The 16,534-nt window shown below is 36.2% G+C and overlaps 1 protein-coding gene and 1 pseudogene across 1 annotated transcript; one reads left to right on the plus strand and one right to left on the minus strand.

Moving 5' to 3' along the window:
• Positions 1-12,581: 12,581 nt before the first annotated feature.
• LOC134377060 (prohibitin-2-like) lies at positions 12,582-13,472 on the minus strand (annotated as a pseudogene).
• Positions 13,473-14,950: 1,478 nt separating this feature from the next.
• On the plus strand, positions 14,951-16,165 carry LOC134375047 (upstream-binding factor 1-like protein 1). Its single transcript, XM_063093178.1, has one exon. The coding sequence runs from the start codon at positions 14,951-14,953 to the stop codon at positions 16,163-16,165; it is 1,215 nt and encodes a 404-aa protein (XP_062949248.1).
• The last annotated feature ends 369 nt before the right edge of the window (positions 16,166-16,534 follow it).

Genomic DNA, 16,534 nt, shown 5'->3' on the forward strand with positions numbered 1-16,534 from the left:
TAAATGTTCTTATTGTGACATTATGTTGAATTGTTTTAGACTGGCTTTAAAATCTAGAAAATGATCAATGTATATTTGAGATTAATGTGTTTCATAACATTGAATTTTGTGTCTGCTTATCATCTTAATCTTGTTAACTAGGTAGTTCAATTACCTGATGTCCTTGCTGAATTTTTTATGTTCTTGCATTACCCATAATTGAGATATATATTCATTATCTAAAACAATGGTAGATTTGTCAATGTATCTCCATTTTTGTTTCAATTTTTTGCTTTTAATTTTGAGGATATTTGTCAGGCTAGAATGCTTATAATTGATATACCTTATTGAACTGAACATTTTTATTCTGTAATGTCCCTCTAAAACAAACTAGACTTTTTATTTAATGGTTTGCCTGGGAGAAAACCAGAAATATTAATTTTGTTTCACTTAGAATTTTCTGTTCTCTTATTTTCAAACTTCCCTTATCATAATAATTTAGTGTGTCTTCTAAACAATAGATTGTCATTTCTTCTTTTTCGGTTCACTATAAAAAATACATTTTTAACTGGTAAGTTTAATCCATTTTATTCATTTTAGTTATTGACATATTTGGAATCATTTTGCCACCTTAATTTTTAAGGTTACTTTCTTCTATATAATTTGTGGGTTTTTTTAAAGATAACTGTATCATTCCCCCAACCAAGATAAGCACAATTTTATGTCTATTCCCCTTTCACCAAAACCAATTATACTCTTATTGTCAAAAATATAAATTTTAATTCATATATATATTCACATTCATTTTTTGCTTTGATCTTTGATTATCTTTTTTCTCTGCAATAAGCTTTATCAAGGCATTCAATCATTCTTGCTTTCCATATTTTCTGCATCCTCTGAATTTATTTGTTCAATAGCACAATAAGTGCTATTGAAATATGACATTTTGTGGCAACCTTTGAACCTAGTATACTTGAGAAAAATATTAATTATGCCCTCAGTTTGAATGATAAGTATGCCATAATGAAGTGTTTAAATTCCATTTTGAAATAAGGAGATCTATTGAGAAGAAAAGATTTTCCAAGATTAGTACATGAAATATATTTGCATGGCTGGCTTCATGATATTAGCTTTATTGACAGGACTGTATCTTCTCGGTAAAAGAAGCAGCAGGACTACCCAAGTGTAGCACTGAGAAGCAAGTGTGCCATAATGAAGAGTTTAAAATAAATAGGAGCTTCATTTGAATGCTCGGTTATGACAACAGATCAGCTGGTGGCATTACAGACAGTCTGCAGGCAGGAAGAGGCAGTGACTAAGAGATTAAAACAATTTCCATAGAAAGGAGGCTTTGTTGTTGGTGTGGAGCTTAAATAACAGGAGACTAAAGTAAAAACACTGTAAAGAAAATGTCTAGCCAATTATTTCAGTTATCCCTAACCTATCCCTCAACAAATTATTTTCTAATGTAGACCCATTATCTCTAAGCCAGAAAGCCATACTTAACTGAACCAATAAATGAATATTATTCTCATAAAAAAATTATTTCACTTTGAAAGTACATCTCAATGTTAAATACACATATACTTTAAAAAAATTTTACTTTATTTTGTCAATATACAATGTGGTTGATTATTGTGGCCCATTACCAAAACCTCCCTCCCTCCTTCCTCTCCCCCCTCCCTCCCAACAATCTCCTTTCTGTTTACACACATACTTTAAATTTTACAATTTCAACTTTGGGAGATTTTGCCTATAGAAACATTCACTAAAACACCTAAGAAGAAAGATGAATATTACTTCATTATTTTCAATTACAAATAGGAAAAAAAAATAGAATATATTTAGTGATAATGTAATAGTTTTATTAAATGTGATACAGAATATTTAGCCATTTATAAAAGTGAAGACGTTCCACATATATTGACACAGAAAGGTGCTCATAAAGTCTTTGCATTTTTTAGAAAGATTTTCAAATTAAAGTAATATATGCATATGATAAGAAAACTTTAACTACAGAAGAATACAAAGTTAAATATAATAATAGACTGATATACTTTAAGCTCAAGATGGTGCTTTACAAAGCGGTAATTTTCAATGAGAAATATTAAGATGGACCATATAATGAAACATCCCAGTGATGCAAGGATGGTTCAAAATATATGTCAATAAATGTGATACATTACATCAACAAAATCAAGAACAAAAACTATATAATCATCTAAACAGATGCAGAAAAAGCATTTGACAAAATTCAACATCACTTTATGATAAAGAATCTCAGCAAATTAGGAATAGAAGGAAAGTAGCTCAGCACAATAAAAGCATTTACGACAAAACCCACCACCAATATCATTCTGAATGGGAAAAAGCTGAAAGCTTCTCCCTTAAAAACAGGAGCAAGACAAGGATGTCTACTCTCACCACTCCTATTTATTATAGTATTGGAAGTAATTGCCAGAGGAATAAGTCAAGAGAAATAAAGTGCATCCAGTCTGGAAAAGACAAAGTCAAACTGTCCCTATTTGCAGATGGCATGATCCTATCTACACAAAACACCTCAAGACACTACAAAAAACAAAACAAAAACAAATAAACAAACAAACTAACAACTCTTAGAGCTCATAAGCAATTTTAGTAAAGTTGCAGGAAACAAAATTAACTTGCAATAATCAGTAGCGTTCTTATACTCCAATAACAAATTACAATAAGAAGAAATGAAGAAAGCAAGCCCATTTACAATGGTCACCAAAAAAAAAAAAAAAAAAAGAAAAGAAATACCTAGGAATCAATTTAACCAAGGAGGAAAAAGATCTGTAGAACAAGAACTGCAAATCCCTGCTGAAAGACATTAAAGAGGACACAAAAAGATGGAAAGACATTCCATGCTCTTATATTGGAAGAATTAGCATTGTGAAAATGTTCCTACTACCCAAAGCAATCTATAGAGTCATGTGCAATCCCCATCAAAATGCCAATGACATTCTTCGCAGAAATGGAAAAAATAACCCTAACATTTATATGGAATGGCAAAAAAACCCAAATAGCCAAAGCAATCTTGAGCAATAAATAAATAAAACCAGAGATATAACAATACTTGACTTCAAATTATATTACAGAGCTACTGCAACCAAAGCAATATGGTACTGGCATGAAAATAGACACTCAGACCAGTGGAACAGAATAGAGAACCCAGAAATCAACCCACCTACTTAAAGCCAACTAATCTTTGACAAAGGCAAGAACATACACTGGGGAGAAGACTGCCTCTTTGATAAATGGTGTTGGGAAAACTGGACATCCATATGTGGAGAATCAAACTAGACCCATACTGATGGAGTTGGGATGTGTTGTCCCCTCCAAAACTCCTGTGGAAATTTGATCTCCAATGTGGCAGTGTTGGATACTGATTGAGTCATGGGGGCCAATCCCTCATGAATGGATTAATGCTCTACCTGGTGGTGGTGGGCTTGAGTGATTTCTCACTCTATTAGTTCCTAAGAGAGATGATTGTTTAAAAAGACCCTGGCACCTCCTCTCTCTCTCTCGCTTCCTCTAGCCATGTGATCTTCCTGTACCAGCTGGCTGACTGCTGCTTTCTGCCATGAGCAGAAGCAGCCTGAGGCCCATGTCAGATGCAGCTGTCCCAGAATCCTAAGCTAAATAAACCTCTTTTCCTTATAAGTCACTCAGTCTCAGGTATTTCTGTTATAGCAACACAAATGGACTAATACACATACCTCTTGCCATACACCAAAATAAACTCAAAATGAATTGAAGACTTAAATATAAGATCTGAAACTATAAAATTCCTAAAAGAAAACATAGTGGAAACACTTCAGGAAGTAGGACTGGGCTAAGGTTTTATGAATAAAACCCTGAAAGCACAGGCAACAACAACAAAATAAACCAATGGGATTATATCAAACTAAAAATCTTCTACACAGCAAAAGAAACAAAAGAGTGAGAAAACAATGTACAGAATGGGAGAAAATATTTACAAACTATGGATCTGACAAAGGATTAATATCCAGAGTATATAAGCAACTAAAACAACTTAACAGTAAAATAGCAAGTAACCCTATTTAAAAATGGGCAAAGGAGCTAAATAGGCATTTCTCAAAGGAATATACATAAATGACCAACAGACACATGAAAAAATAACATCACTAAGCATCAGGGAAATGCAAATCAAAACCACATTGAGATATCATCTCAACCCAGTTAGAGTGGTTATTATCAAAAAGACAGAGAATAACAAGTGGTGGCCAAGATGCAGAGAAAGGTGAAACTGCTACACTGTTGATGCAACTGTAAATTAGTACAGCCATTATGGAAAACAGTATGGAGTTTCCTCAAACAGCTATCGATAGAACTGACATATGATCCAGCAACCCCACTGCTGGGTATATACTCAAAGGAATGAAAATCATCATGTCCATGGAATATCTGCACCCCCATGTTTATCGCAGCTCTTTACAATATCCAAGAGTTGGAACCAGTCTAAATGTACATTGACGGATGACTGGATGAGGAAAACGTAGTATATATACACACAATGGAATACTACTATGCCATAAAAAATAGTGAAATTCTGCCATTCGCAGCAAAATGTTTGAATTTAGAGAAAATTATGTTGAGCCAAATAAGCTAGGTACATAAACAGAAATACCATATGTCCTCACTCATAAGTGAGAAATTAAAAGTAAAAATAAAAATAAAAACAAAAAAAGAAAGGAAGAAAGATACAACCACCATAATAATTTGCTGAACTTTCAAAAGGAGATAACTGAACTAAGGCCACCAGAGGTGGGAAATTGGGAGAGGGATTAGTGAGAAGTTAGTAAAGGGTCACAAAAAATGATTACTACATTGTGTCCTGATCTGCACATCCCATATTGCACACAGGTATGGATTTTCAATACTTTACCCCATAGATATGTACAATCAATTATGATTCAATAAAAAAAAGAAAAAAATCAGAAATTCAAAATGGAGTTCTTACATAAAATGTGTGCTAAGGTTCTGATTCCATTCCTCTAGCATGCTGACAAGAAAATAAATAAGTGACTAACAGTGGCTCTGTTAAGCATGGGAAAGTCAGTTCAGTGACGGTGGTCACTGAAAACTGGTGCTTCTTTTGTGCATGCGCTTGAGATTGAAATTTTGGGGGTAGCATATATCAAGGATGAAGTCATCCTCATGAAATGTGTGCTCTGGTACATAAAATTGTCAAATACCAGATTGCCTTAGCAGAATGTAGCTTCAGAAAATGTGTTCTTACATCAAAGACCCAGAAAGAGATCAAATATAAACTCAGAAACATCCTTATTCAAATTTCATTGTAACTTTGGAACTCTTTTCAATAGCAAAAAAATATGCACTATTCAAAAAAAGAAAAATATTCTCCAGCTCTATCCATGTTAAAGGCTGGATAGTATTCCTTGTGTGTATAAACCACATTTTCTTTATCCATTTATCCATTGATGGACACTGTGGTCTCTTCCATAACTTGGCTCTTTCAAATAGAGCCACAAAATGAACGCATCCATTAAAAATACTGATTTCAAATTCCTTTGGTAAATACACAGAAGTGAGATTGCCAGATCATATAGTAATTCTCAGTTAGACAGAAAGAGTAAGTTTTTTGGGGTTTGTTTTGAGATCTATTGCATAGCCTGGCGAACATAGTTAACAATAGTTAATAATATACTGTAATAATAATGTACTTCCAAATTGTTAAGAGAGCACACTTTAAATGTTCTTACTATAGAAAATAAGTATTTGAATTGATAAATATGTTAATTAGCTTGATTTAATTATTATTCATTGTGATAATAACTCATAACATCATTTTGTACCCTATGATTATATATAATTATGAATTGTCAATTTACAATAAAATGTTTTTAAAATCTTATTATTTTGAATTTTTTTTGTATTTTTGTTTATTAGGCTATAAATCTCTTACACTGCAGGTAGCAATGCATAAAAGGAGTTCACATTGCTTTAAATAATTTAAAATATCAGTTGCTATCTTTTTTATTATTACTGTTAAAGGCAAAATTCTCATAGCCTCGCTCCCTTGTGTTTGAGGTGTTGCATGTAATAATTAAAGGCACAGAAAATATATGGAGGAAAGGAAGAGGTGGCCACTCTTGATATTGGTTATCATTGTATTAGTTTTTTAGGGCTTCTGTAACAGATTACCACAAACTTGGTAGCTTAATCCAAGTTATTCTTTGACAGAACCGGAGGATAGATGTCTGAAATCAAAGTGTCAGCTAAGTCACACTTTCCCACAAGTCTCCAAGGGGATAAACACTTTTTCCTAGTCTCTTCCAACTTCTGATGACTCCTGGTGTTGCTTAACTTGTGGCAACATAACTCCAATATCTGTCTCCTTCTTTAAATGACTTTTTTTCCTGTGTCTCACTCTCAAATATTCCTCTTCTTTTTTTACAAAGGCATCAGTCACTGGATTTACGACCTACCCTTAACTCACATAATCTCATCTCTAGAGCCTCAACTTATTACATTTGCAAAGACCAAATTTTCAAATAAGGTCACATTGGGAGGTACCAGGCATTGGGACTTGGACATACCTTATTGGTGACACAATTCAAGCTACTAGATCATTTAACAAATAAAAGAAAGTTTTTCTAAAATCCAGAAAATTCAGTCTTTGCTTACGAAGTTTTTCTTCTGCCCTGTATGTATATCACACATACCAGGGAGAGAAATTTTTGAAGCAAAGTTTCAAATTTCAAGTTGTCCCATAAACTTCTTTAGGTTTCTTTTCTAGATCTAGAATGACCAGGTCCATAATATGTAAGAATTTTACATAGGCAAATTAGTAAGAATTTTAATGCATGTTTGCAAAAATCCTCCAATAACATCATATAAAACACATCAGTAGTATGGAAGAGTACACATTTCATAATCAGCAATATTTTATATCATCATCTCTTAATATTGACCAATTTAAAATTTTATAATTGTAGTTCACTTATTGCTTTCTCGAGGAAACAAATAGCTTTTCATTAATATCATGGATGTTCATAATCTTCAGTAATAGTAAATATGTTAAAATTTAAATAATCAGAATTTTGTATTATAAACATATACATGCAACATTTATTGACTTTCTTAAATCATTTTTGTTGATTATTAAATGCCATATAAAATTGTAACTAATGACACCTAAATAGCTATTAATGTGACTTATATGAGCGATATGTATCTGTATCTGTTAATATATTCTTACAAAAATAGCTTTTTCCCCCCCAGGAGTTTTATTCTTATTACCAAAAAATCGTAAGATATGGAGAGATGATAAATTTTTTAAAAAGAGAGTCAAGAAGTTATTACATTGAAATGAACAAAAAGGAGTTTAGCCATTGTGATATTTTTCTGTACGTTTTTGTCTGTGTCTATGCATATTTATAATTTTAAAATATTTCCAAAATTAACTAATATTTACAGTTTTGTAAAACTATCTATTTAAAATTTTCATTAATTTAGGCGTTTCAAAGTAATATGCTATTGTTCAAAATATTCAGTTAATTACTTGTTGGTAACTCATTTAGACATAACTTTTTTTTTTTTTTTTTTTTTAAAGATGACCGGTAAGAGGATCTTAACCCTAGACTTGGTGTTGTCAGCACCACGCTCTCCCAAGTGAGCCACAGGCTGGCCCTAGATATAAAAATGTTAAACAAAGGAAGCCTATTTCTAAAATAACTTATGAAGCCTGATACTGCTAAACATTCTTTATTCAAATAAGTCATTATTTAAGTCCAGGTATCTTTTTGACCAATTTGAATTTGATCAAATTGATTTCAACAAAATTATGTGCTTTTTGTTGGAACCAGCCCAAATGTCCATCATCAGATGAGTGGATACGGAAAATGTGGTACATCTACACAATGGAATACTACTCAGCTATAAAAACGAATGAAATACTGCCATTTGCAACCACATGGATGGACCTCGAGAGAATTATATTAAGTGAAACAAGTCAGGCACAGAAAGAGAAATACCACATGTTCTCACTGATTAGTGGGAGCTAAAAATTAATATATAAATTCACACACACACACACACACACACACACACACACACACACACACACACACACACACACACACAAAACCGGGGCGGGGAGGAAGAAGATATAACAACCACAATTACTTGAAGTTGTTACGACAAGCAAACAGAAAGGACATTGTTGGGGGGGGGAGGGAGAAGGGAGGGAGGTTTTGGTGATGGGGAGCAATAATCAGCCAAAATGTATATCGACAAAATAAAATTTAAAAAAAAAATTATGTGCTTTTTTTTTTTTTTTTTCCTCCTACTCACTGCCTATTTCGTCTCCCTAAATTTAAAATTAAATCAGCCAGGAGTACCAGATATTTGAGCCCTACTCTTTCACTCTTTTTCTCAAACCACCCACAATAATCACTGACATGTTAATCTTTGATTCTAAAGACTGTAGACATTGATCAGGAACGAAGGGATTTAAATTGCCATGATGAAATGCAGATGATATAAAATCCTAGATCACAGTGAAGAAAGAGCAGAAATTATGAAAGAAGGGAAGGATGTGTATTCAAATGTCATATTAAAATATTGTCAGATGTTGAGGCTGGAATGAGAGTACGGGGAAGGATCCCAGAAACTCAGACATGAATTTGTCCTGTGGGTGTATAAAAACCAGTGCCCAGAAAAACCAGCACTAGGGATGGGCGTTTGAAGTGGGTTATTCATGGAGATTAGTAAGAGAGTTAATCCAATCAATGGTGAAGGTATATCCTTCCGCTCTTCAGGTATTGACTGGATACTCCAAAAACCTAATCAGGGTGAGCCTTTAGGTAACCTAATATAAAAGAGTTCTAAACGCAAGGTTTGTTCTCTTCAGAGGCCCTTGAATTTGGTTGAACTGTGGAAACCTGAGAAAGTTACAGCTGCCGTCCAGACAGCCCAGAGTACGTAGAACTCCTGTCAATTGGGTAGATTTTCTTGCAAGCACTGATCAGAACAATTATACATCGTTCAGGCGAGTACAGAGTTCTGAGAAGAAGAATTCATGTGTCTTTCCCTTAATTTTTTTTAACCAAACTGTCAGAAGCCTAGTTAATAAAAATCATGTAATTGTTTTCAGTTTACTCTTGAGCTATAGAATTTTGGTCTCTATCATTGTTTTGAAATTAATGATTTTTTTCCCCTTTATTTTACGTTCCTCGTATATACAAATTGTGAAATTCTGGAGGGGAAGGCCTAGCTATCTGTGGTTTTATTTTTGGCATGGGGCCTAAAATTAATTGTAAAATATTGTAGAATGTGAAAGGTGCTCTCATTTAGAACTTCAGGCTTCATTCTTGGTCTTTAAAGTGCCCAGTAACAATCCAGAAATTATTGATAGATGTGGAAAGGTGGCATTGCGGACCACACTTATGTACCAGAATTGAGAGGATTTTCTGCTGAATGATTCCTACACTGGTCTAGAAGTAGTAATCCTGATAACCTACTGTCATTTATTTTAAAAACACAATATATTAGACTTCCAAATGTGGATGACCTTTGAAAAGTACGTCTGACATGATTGTGGAGTATGTTGATCTGTTCTCAACAATGGTTACCCTTTACATTAAGGTTATTTAAATGCAAGAGTATTGAAAAAAAGGTTGTGTTCTAACCAAGATTGATGCAATACTAATCAATTATTTTGTCCCAGGGTAGATGTTGTGAGGTTTTTAAATAAAATAAAATAAAGTATTGAAAGTGACTAGTTTGGGGCTGACCGGTTAGTTCAGTTGATTAGAGAGTGGTGTTGATAACACGAGGGCCCAGATTTCAATCCCTGTACTGCTCTGTCACCGTAATAAAATAATAATAATAGTAATAAAAAGTAACTCATTTTGCTCACTAATTTTGGTGAATGGTTTTTGTTTTTTTTTAAATTTTGGGGGTGTCTAATTTTAGACTGTCTGTGTATAGTCATTTTTCTCACATTCTGCCCACAGGTAATAAGAAGAGTATGTCTATGTATAAGTGCAGAAGACAAAATGCATGAAACACAGAGAACGGCTTCCTCCTGTCATCTCACACAGCACCTGCATATTTCTCCACAATGGTGATTTTTGGTTGATATTTTATTTGTTGGTGTATGTGAGCTTCTGATGAGAGAGAGATTGTTTTCTTCATCTTCACATGCCTGACAAAACAGTCCCAATTATACTGTATATAATTCGAAATAATATACTTGTTCTGATATTTCTTAATACAGAAAAGTGTTTATTGACTTTAAAAGGAGTGAGGAATTTAGTTATTTAACTCCTTAAACTCTCTCTCTCTCTCTCACACACACACACACACACACACACACACACACACACACACACACACACACACACACACACACACACACACACACACTGTTTTCCTTTCTCTTATTTTCCCAAAACACTTACATCATGAGTTTTGGTTTAATTATTCTATCAATTATTGTTTCTCTGTAAAATGAAATCACAGCTAAGCCATAAGATGTATTGGTATTATATTTCTTTTTTATTAATTTTTCCAATTTTCGCTAAACCTGCCACCTCATCCTCAAACTCTCTGTACTAAAAATCTCTTCTCAGGATTTACATGCCCCCCAGCTGATCCCTCCTGTTCATCTAGAGGTTGTTTTTTCCCTTTCAGGTTTGTGAGTGGAAACAGCTTCCCCCTATTTTTAGACTTGAGAGCCTTACCTTGATGGTTCTCCTAACCTTGGTGACAGCATTATTAGTAGTCCCTTCATTACATTATCTTGAACCACCTGAGTCTGTTTTCTGATTTTTTCTAACTCATAATTTTCAATCTCCTGTTGTTAATCAAATTTCTCACTTTTGTATTTCTAATATTATTTTGAAGTTTTTATTTTTGTTATGGTATTTTTAATTTACAAAATCTATTTTGCTCTCTGTATGTTCTTTTAAACAGTCTTCTCTTATTATTATTATTATTTTTAAACTATTCTACAACTTTGGAAAGTTATATAAATTCTTAGATTTTCTATTTTCATCATCTCTGTAATAGAATAATAGTAGTAAACCCACTTCATGGAATTGTGAGGAGAAAAATGAGATAGTAATTGTAAAACACTTGTGTATTATTTACATAGGGCTGCAATAATGAATTATCACAAATTGAGTAGCCTACAAGAGTAATTTATTCTTTCACAGTTCTGAAGGCCGGAAGTTGAAAAGCAAGGGTTAGCAGGGTTGGTTCCCTCTGGAGGCTCCGAGGGAAACTCCAGCCAGTGCCTCTCTCCTGCTTCAGGTGGCTGCTGCCAACCTGTGCCTTTCATTGTCTTGTGGCGGCATAACTCCACTGTGCCTCTGTTTCCACATGGTCTTCTCTGTGCCTTTGTCTCAAACCTTCCTCTTCTTTCTCTTATAAGAACACGAGGTATTGGATATAGGTCCCATTAAATCAAGAATGATTTCATCTGGAAATCATCAAGTTAATTACATCTGCAAAAACCCTATTTCTAAAAGGTCACATTCTCAGGTATCAGGGTTGGGACTTAGACATACACTTTAGGGAGACACTAGTCAACTGAGGAAAATTTGGAAAAATGCCTGGCTCGTAAAAGAGCCACATAACAAAAACATAACTCTATTTTCATTTCCATTGCTCTATACACATCATCATAACTTTTAGAATTGGAAAAATAGCAATTCTTCTTTTTTAGATTCATATTTCAAATATTATGCATCTGTTTTCCAATGTCAATTTATATAATTTACCTTTTTTTTGAGTTAGAATACATCTTATATTTATTTATTTATTATTTTTGGTAATCCTCGCTTAAAAATACTGCTGTTGGAGGTTTATGACAATTTCTTTTATCTAAATTATTTGAAAGTAAGTTGTGACCATAAATACAATGTATGGAATTATTTATTCATTCCTTTTTCTACTTTTTTATATGAATGTTACTTTTACTTATTACTGTCTTTCTGTTCTGTTAGTTTGTTTTTACTTTTAGTTTTCTGACATTGATGAAATAGGACTTTTTCTGATATTTGAAATTAATAAGTCAATAATTTTTAGTTTACTTTCATTTTGATCCTCCACTCTTGATTTATTTCAATTTTTTTTGCAAGACTTAATTATTTTTATTTATGTCTTCATTCATTAAGAAGAATTTTCCAAAAACATTTTTTACATTATGGGCTATGACTTATCCCCTATTCTATCTCAGATACGAACTTTAATTATTCTTTTAATCTTTTAGAATTTTTTTTAAGTAATAAAAAATTACTAATTCCTGGGATGGTGGTTATCGCTTCCCAACCTTGCAGGAGAGAACAACACTGAAGGAAATCACTGAGAGATCACACACGGTCCCAACATCCCCTGCCACTACAGAAGGAGGAAAGTCATTCCCCTGAAAAAGAGTTGCTCTCCAGTCTTCCTTAATCCAAGAGGAGTTGGGAGGAGGAGTACACAGGGGACCATCACATGATAATGGGGCCGTGGTGGGTGTATGCTGGACCCTTAGCTGGCTCTTCAAACAGTGGAGAAGAAACAGATCCACATCTTGTCTGGGGGTGGAGTTCTGGTTGCCAGGCTCATTTCTTACCCTTGATGAGGCTGTCACCTCCCCAGGTGAAACTTTCATCCTGTGAGTTCAGCATGACCTTGTCAGCAGTGAGATAGGTGTGATTCTGTGATGTGGCGATCGTCTTGGAGATGTTCTGGGCTGTCTGGATCTTAAGAAGATCGATGTAGCCAGTGTTCTTGCTCAGTGCTTCTCCAAGCATTTTGGCGGCCTCAGCCTCTCCCTCGGCCTGCACGATCTTCTGCTGCTGTTCTTGCTTTGCTTTTTCTACAAAGAACTGGGCCCACCGGGCCTCCTGCTGGGCCACGTGTTTGGCTTCTACAACAGCTGTGTACTCTCGGCTAAAGCCTAGCTCGGTGATGGCTACATCATCCAGGATAAGGCTGAAGTCCTTGGCCCTCTCGGTCAGCTCCCATAGGATCAATAGGGATACCTGGGCACGTTGGGTGATCAGCTGTGAGGCATTGAACTTGGCCACCACACTCTTGAGCATTTCATTGACAATGGACAGCAACGCTCGCTCCTGGTAGTCTAGCCCTGAGCGCTGGTACATGCTGGGAAGCTCCTGGACATTGAGCCCAGACAGCATTTGCAGAGAGATGTTCACCATCTGCAGGTCTTTGGAGCCTGTAGGGGAGGAGATTTTCCTGGGTCTGGCCCGAATGTCCTAGATAATGGGGTACTAGAACCAGGAAATCCTAAAGTGAAGGCCCTCGGCCAGGATGGTGTCCTGCTGCAAGCACCAATCCCATTAAAGATGGCTCTGTGCCCGCCTTTCATGGTGAACACGGATTCGCGGTCACTACAGACCGCGGCGCCTGCCCATGCCCCGGGACCCGGTGGGCAGCCGTCCCTATAAGTCCTTCACGGTCTGGGCCATGTCTGATCCTGAGGCGGCCGCACAGCGCCAGAGGACAGGAGCAGGGTGTCGGCCCTCCTCTGCACCCCTCCAGGTTACGGATCTCACATTTCACACGAGGGTTCGGCCAGTGGTGCTCGCGGGAGCTCTTTTAGAATATTTTAATCTATTATTTTCAGACACATGTATTAGTTATGTGATATTATTGTAATTAGGATCTTCAATCTTCCAGTAAATTTTTAGACGGCGTTCAAAACCTTTTAGATTCACTGAGAATTAAAAATAGTTCTCAAATCATCTTCTCTGATATTAAGAAGCTCATTCTCAGAAATTCCCCTTTCTTTTGAAGTCTGAAGTTTTCTTTGCCATCTCGTGCATTCTTTTTCTGAAGGTGCATGTTATATTTCTCTTGCTCCTGTGTCATTCACAAAATACATGGTATTATCTAATGTTTTATGCACTGTATTTGTATGCAAATTGGCATATGTGAGCCTTAGCTTAGAATAGGATATTCTGAAAAGACTATTAAAAGGGTCATGAGAATTTGGGAAGTGATCTGAGAAACATGCACAGAGATGTTACACTAGAAGAAAAATTTGATTAGAAAATAATAGCCGACAGATTTGTCCCATGTTCAAGTTCTTGTAAGTGCCAAGCATATGGGAGGGATTTTCTAGAGGAGGTAAAACTTCTCCTAAGACTTAAATGTGAGGAAGAATTAACCAGGTAGAATTGGAAACCTTTTATAATACTCATTAATTTTTTTCTAGAAAGGAGAAGCAGTATGGTTCACCAGAAAGCATTCATTCCAAAAAACTTTATCAATCAGTCATTTACTACAGATTTATGTGCCACCCATAAAGAGACCACAGGTGATGCATATGGTGAGGAGATCATTAACTTGTCTCATTCTAGTTCCAGCTCCTCATTTGCAACTTTAGTTGTGGGTATCTGGTCTGCAATTAGCAAGTGGCCATTATCAGGGCACTACGAAGTGAATATTCTTTCCCTTTTAGTCATTCTGTTTTCATTTTAATGTTTTGCTCTCAGTCTCCAGGGCTTTACTGTTATCTGAAGTCTCTTGACTGAGTGGCCTGGTGTTTGACTTCTTCAGTTCGCTTGAAGATAGGCTCTGGTGAAATTTGGCAAAAGGCAGACTGGAGTAGGGGGTTTTGGTGCATATTTTCAACATTTCAAATGTAGCATATGAAAGGAAAATATAAATTTCTATTTAGAAGTAGGCGATTCCTCATTTACTGTATATTGTTAATGGTAAATTAATGATAGAATGAGTATATTACAAGTGGGGTGTAATTTTTCTCATTCATACCATAAAAAGTGAGTAACGTTTTTTTTCTCTTTCTCCTCAGAAACATAGAATCACACATACTGCAGAAATTCCAGAAATAAATCATCTGCCGAATCTTGAGAGTGAAGTTTGAGCTCCTGCTGAGATATCTGAAGGACTAGGATTTAATAAGCAACCCAAAGACCGAGAAATGGTACTGCACAGAGGACAAGACTGCTGGTCCAATGAAGACATCCTGAGGCTACTGGAATCCATGGAGAATAATCTCCTGTCCAATAACAGTCATTTGTTTAAAACAACCCTATCACATCAAGACTGGGAAAAAGTAGCTTTTAAAGATTTTTCTGGAGAAATGTGTAAGCTCAAGTGGTTAGAGTTTTCTGTTAACTTGAAGTTCCATGCTTTGAAAGAATTAGTCCTGGAAGCTAAGGAGCACATTAAAAATACCTACAAAAGCAAAAACTGCAAGAAACATCCAGACTTCCCAAAGAAGCCCCTAACTGCATATAACCGCTTTGTCAAGGAGAACTGGCCTCAGTACTCTCAAAGGAACCCTGAGCCGACCAACCGGGAGCTGAACAAGTTGCTGTCTGAGAAGTACAAGGAGCTCCCAAAGCAGATAAAGCAGAAATATGAGGATTTCCAAAAGGGGAAGCAAGAGTTTGAGGAAAAACTGGCTCAGTTCGGAAAAGACCACCCTGATCTAGTTGAGGACTCCAAGAAATCTGGTGTCCCCAAGAGGAGCCATAGCAAAACCCAACAGAAGTTTCAGAGAAATGTGAAAGAAGTGAGGTCTCCTCCAGAAACTGATGAATTTTCCAAGAAGATGAAATTCCATGGAGAGCCCAGGAAGCCCCCTATGAATGGATACCACAAGTTTCACCAAGATTCATGGTCGAGTAGGGAGCTGCAACATTTGACCCTGAGAGAGCAGATGGTGGAGATTGGCAGACGCTGGCAGCATATCCCACGGGGCCTGAAGGAACATTACAGCAGCCAGGCTGAGGAGCTGCAGAAACAGTACAAGGTGGACCTGGATCTCTGGCTCAAGAGTCTGTCTCCCGAGGAATATGCTGCGTACAAAGAGGCAACCTATACTAAGTGTAAGAACAGGCCCACGACAGGAGGCCCAAACCCCAAGTTTAGACGAACAGATCTGCAGTCCTTACCAGCAAAGAGTCTTCAGGAAGGACTTGGAAAGGAGCAGGGACTGGAGGTTCAAGGGACAGAATCAACAGAGAATTTTCAAGTCAATTATCATCCCTCATGGGGATCAGAAGAGAATGAGAAGGAAGACGGGGAAGAGGACGATGGCAGTGGAGATGAAGATGAAGAGGATGAATCTGAGGGCAGTGGCTCCAGCTCATCTTCCTCAGGGGACTCCTCAGATTCAGACTCCACCTGAGCTTTGTTCATACACTAAGGGTTGAACAGGGAACTTTCCAGCAAAAGTTCAGGGCATCGGTGTTAAGGGGAGAGAACTCTTCTGCTCCTTTTTACTTCCTTGCTTCATTCCTTCCCTCTTCTCTTCCTCAGTATAACATAGGACAAGGTGGGAAGAAGGCAACTTGGAGCAATACTCTCTATATCGGGTCCATAAACCTGGGAGGTGAGAACCTACGTGGAGAATGAATATAACTATGAGTCAGTTGCCCCCCGCCCCATCCCTCCAATACCACCCCTGGAGGAACTTTATGCAGTTAAGGCTCTCAGAATAAACAAAGAGATGCTTGGGCTGTGGGGGACACCCTGGATTAGACTGAATATTCCTGAA

The sequence above is a fragment of the Cynocephalus volans genome, chromosome 4, assembly GCF_027409185.1.
Source record: "Cynocephalus volans isolate mCynVol1 chromosome 4, mCynVol1.pri, whole genome shotgun sequence".
NCBI lineage: Eukaryota > Metazoa > Chordata > Mammalia > Dermoptera > Cynocephalidae > Cynocephalus > Cynocephalus volans.

What these genes read in the sequence shown, in the direction of transcription:
- LOC134375047 (XM_063093178.1), top strand. Translation starts at nt 14,951, where the DNA reads ATGGTACTGCACAGAGGACAAGACTGCTGGTCCAATGAAGACATCCTG.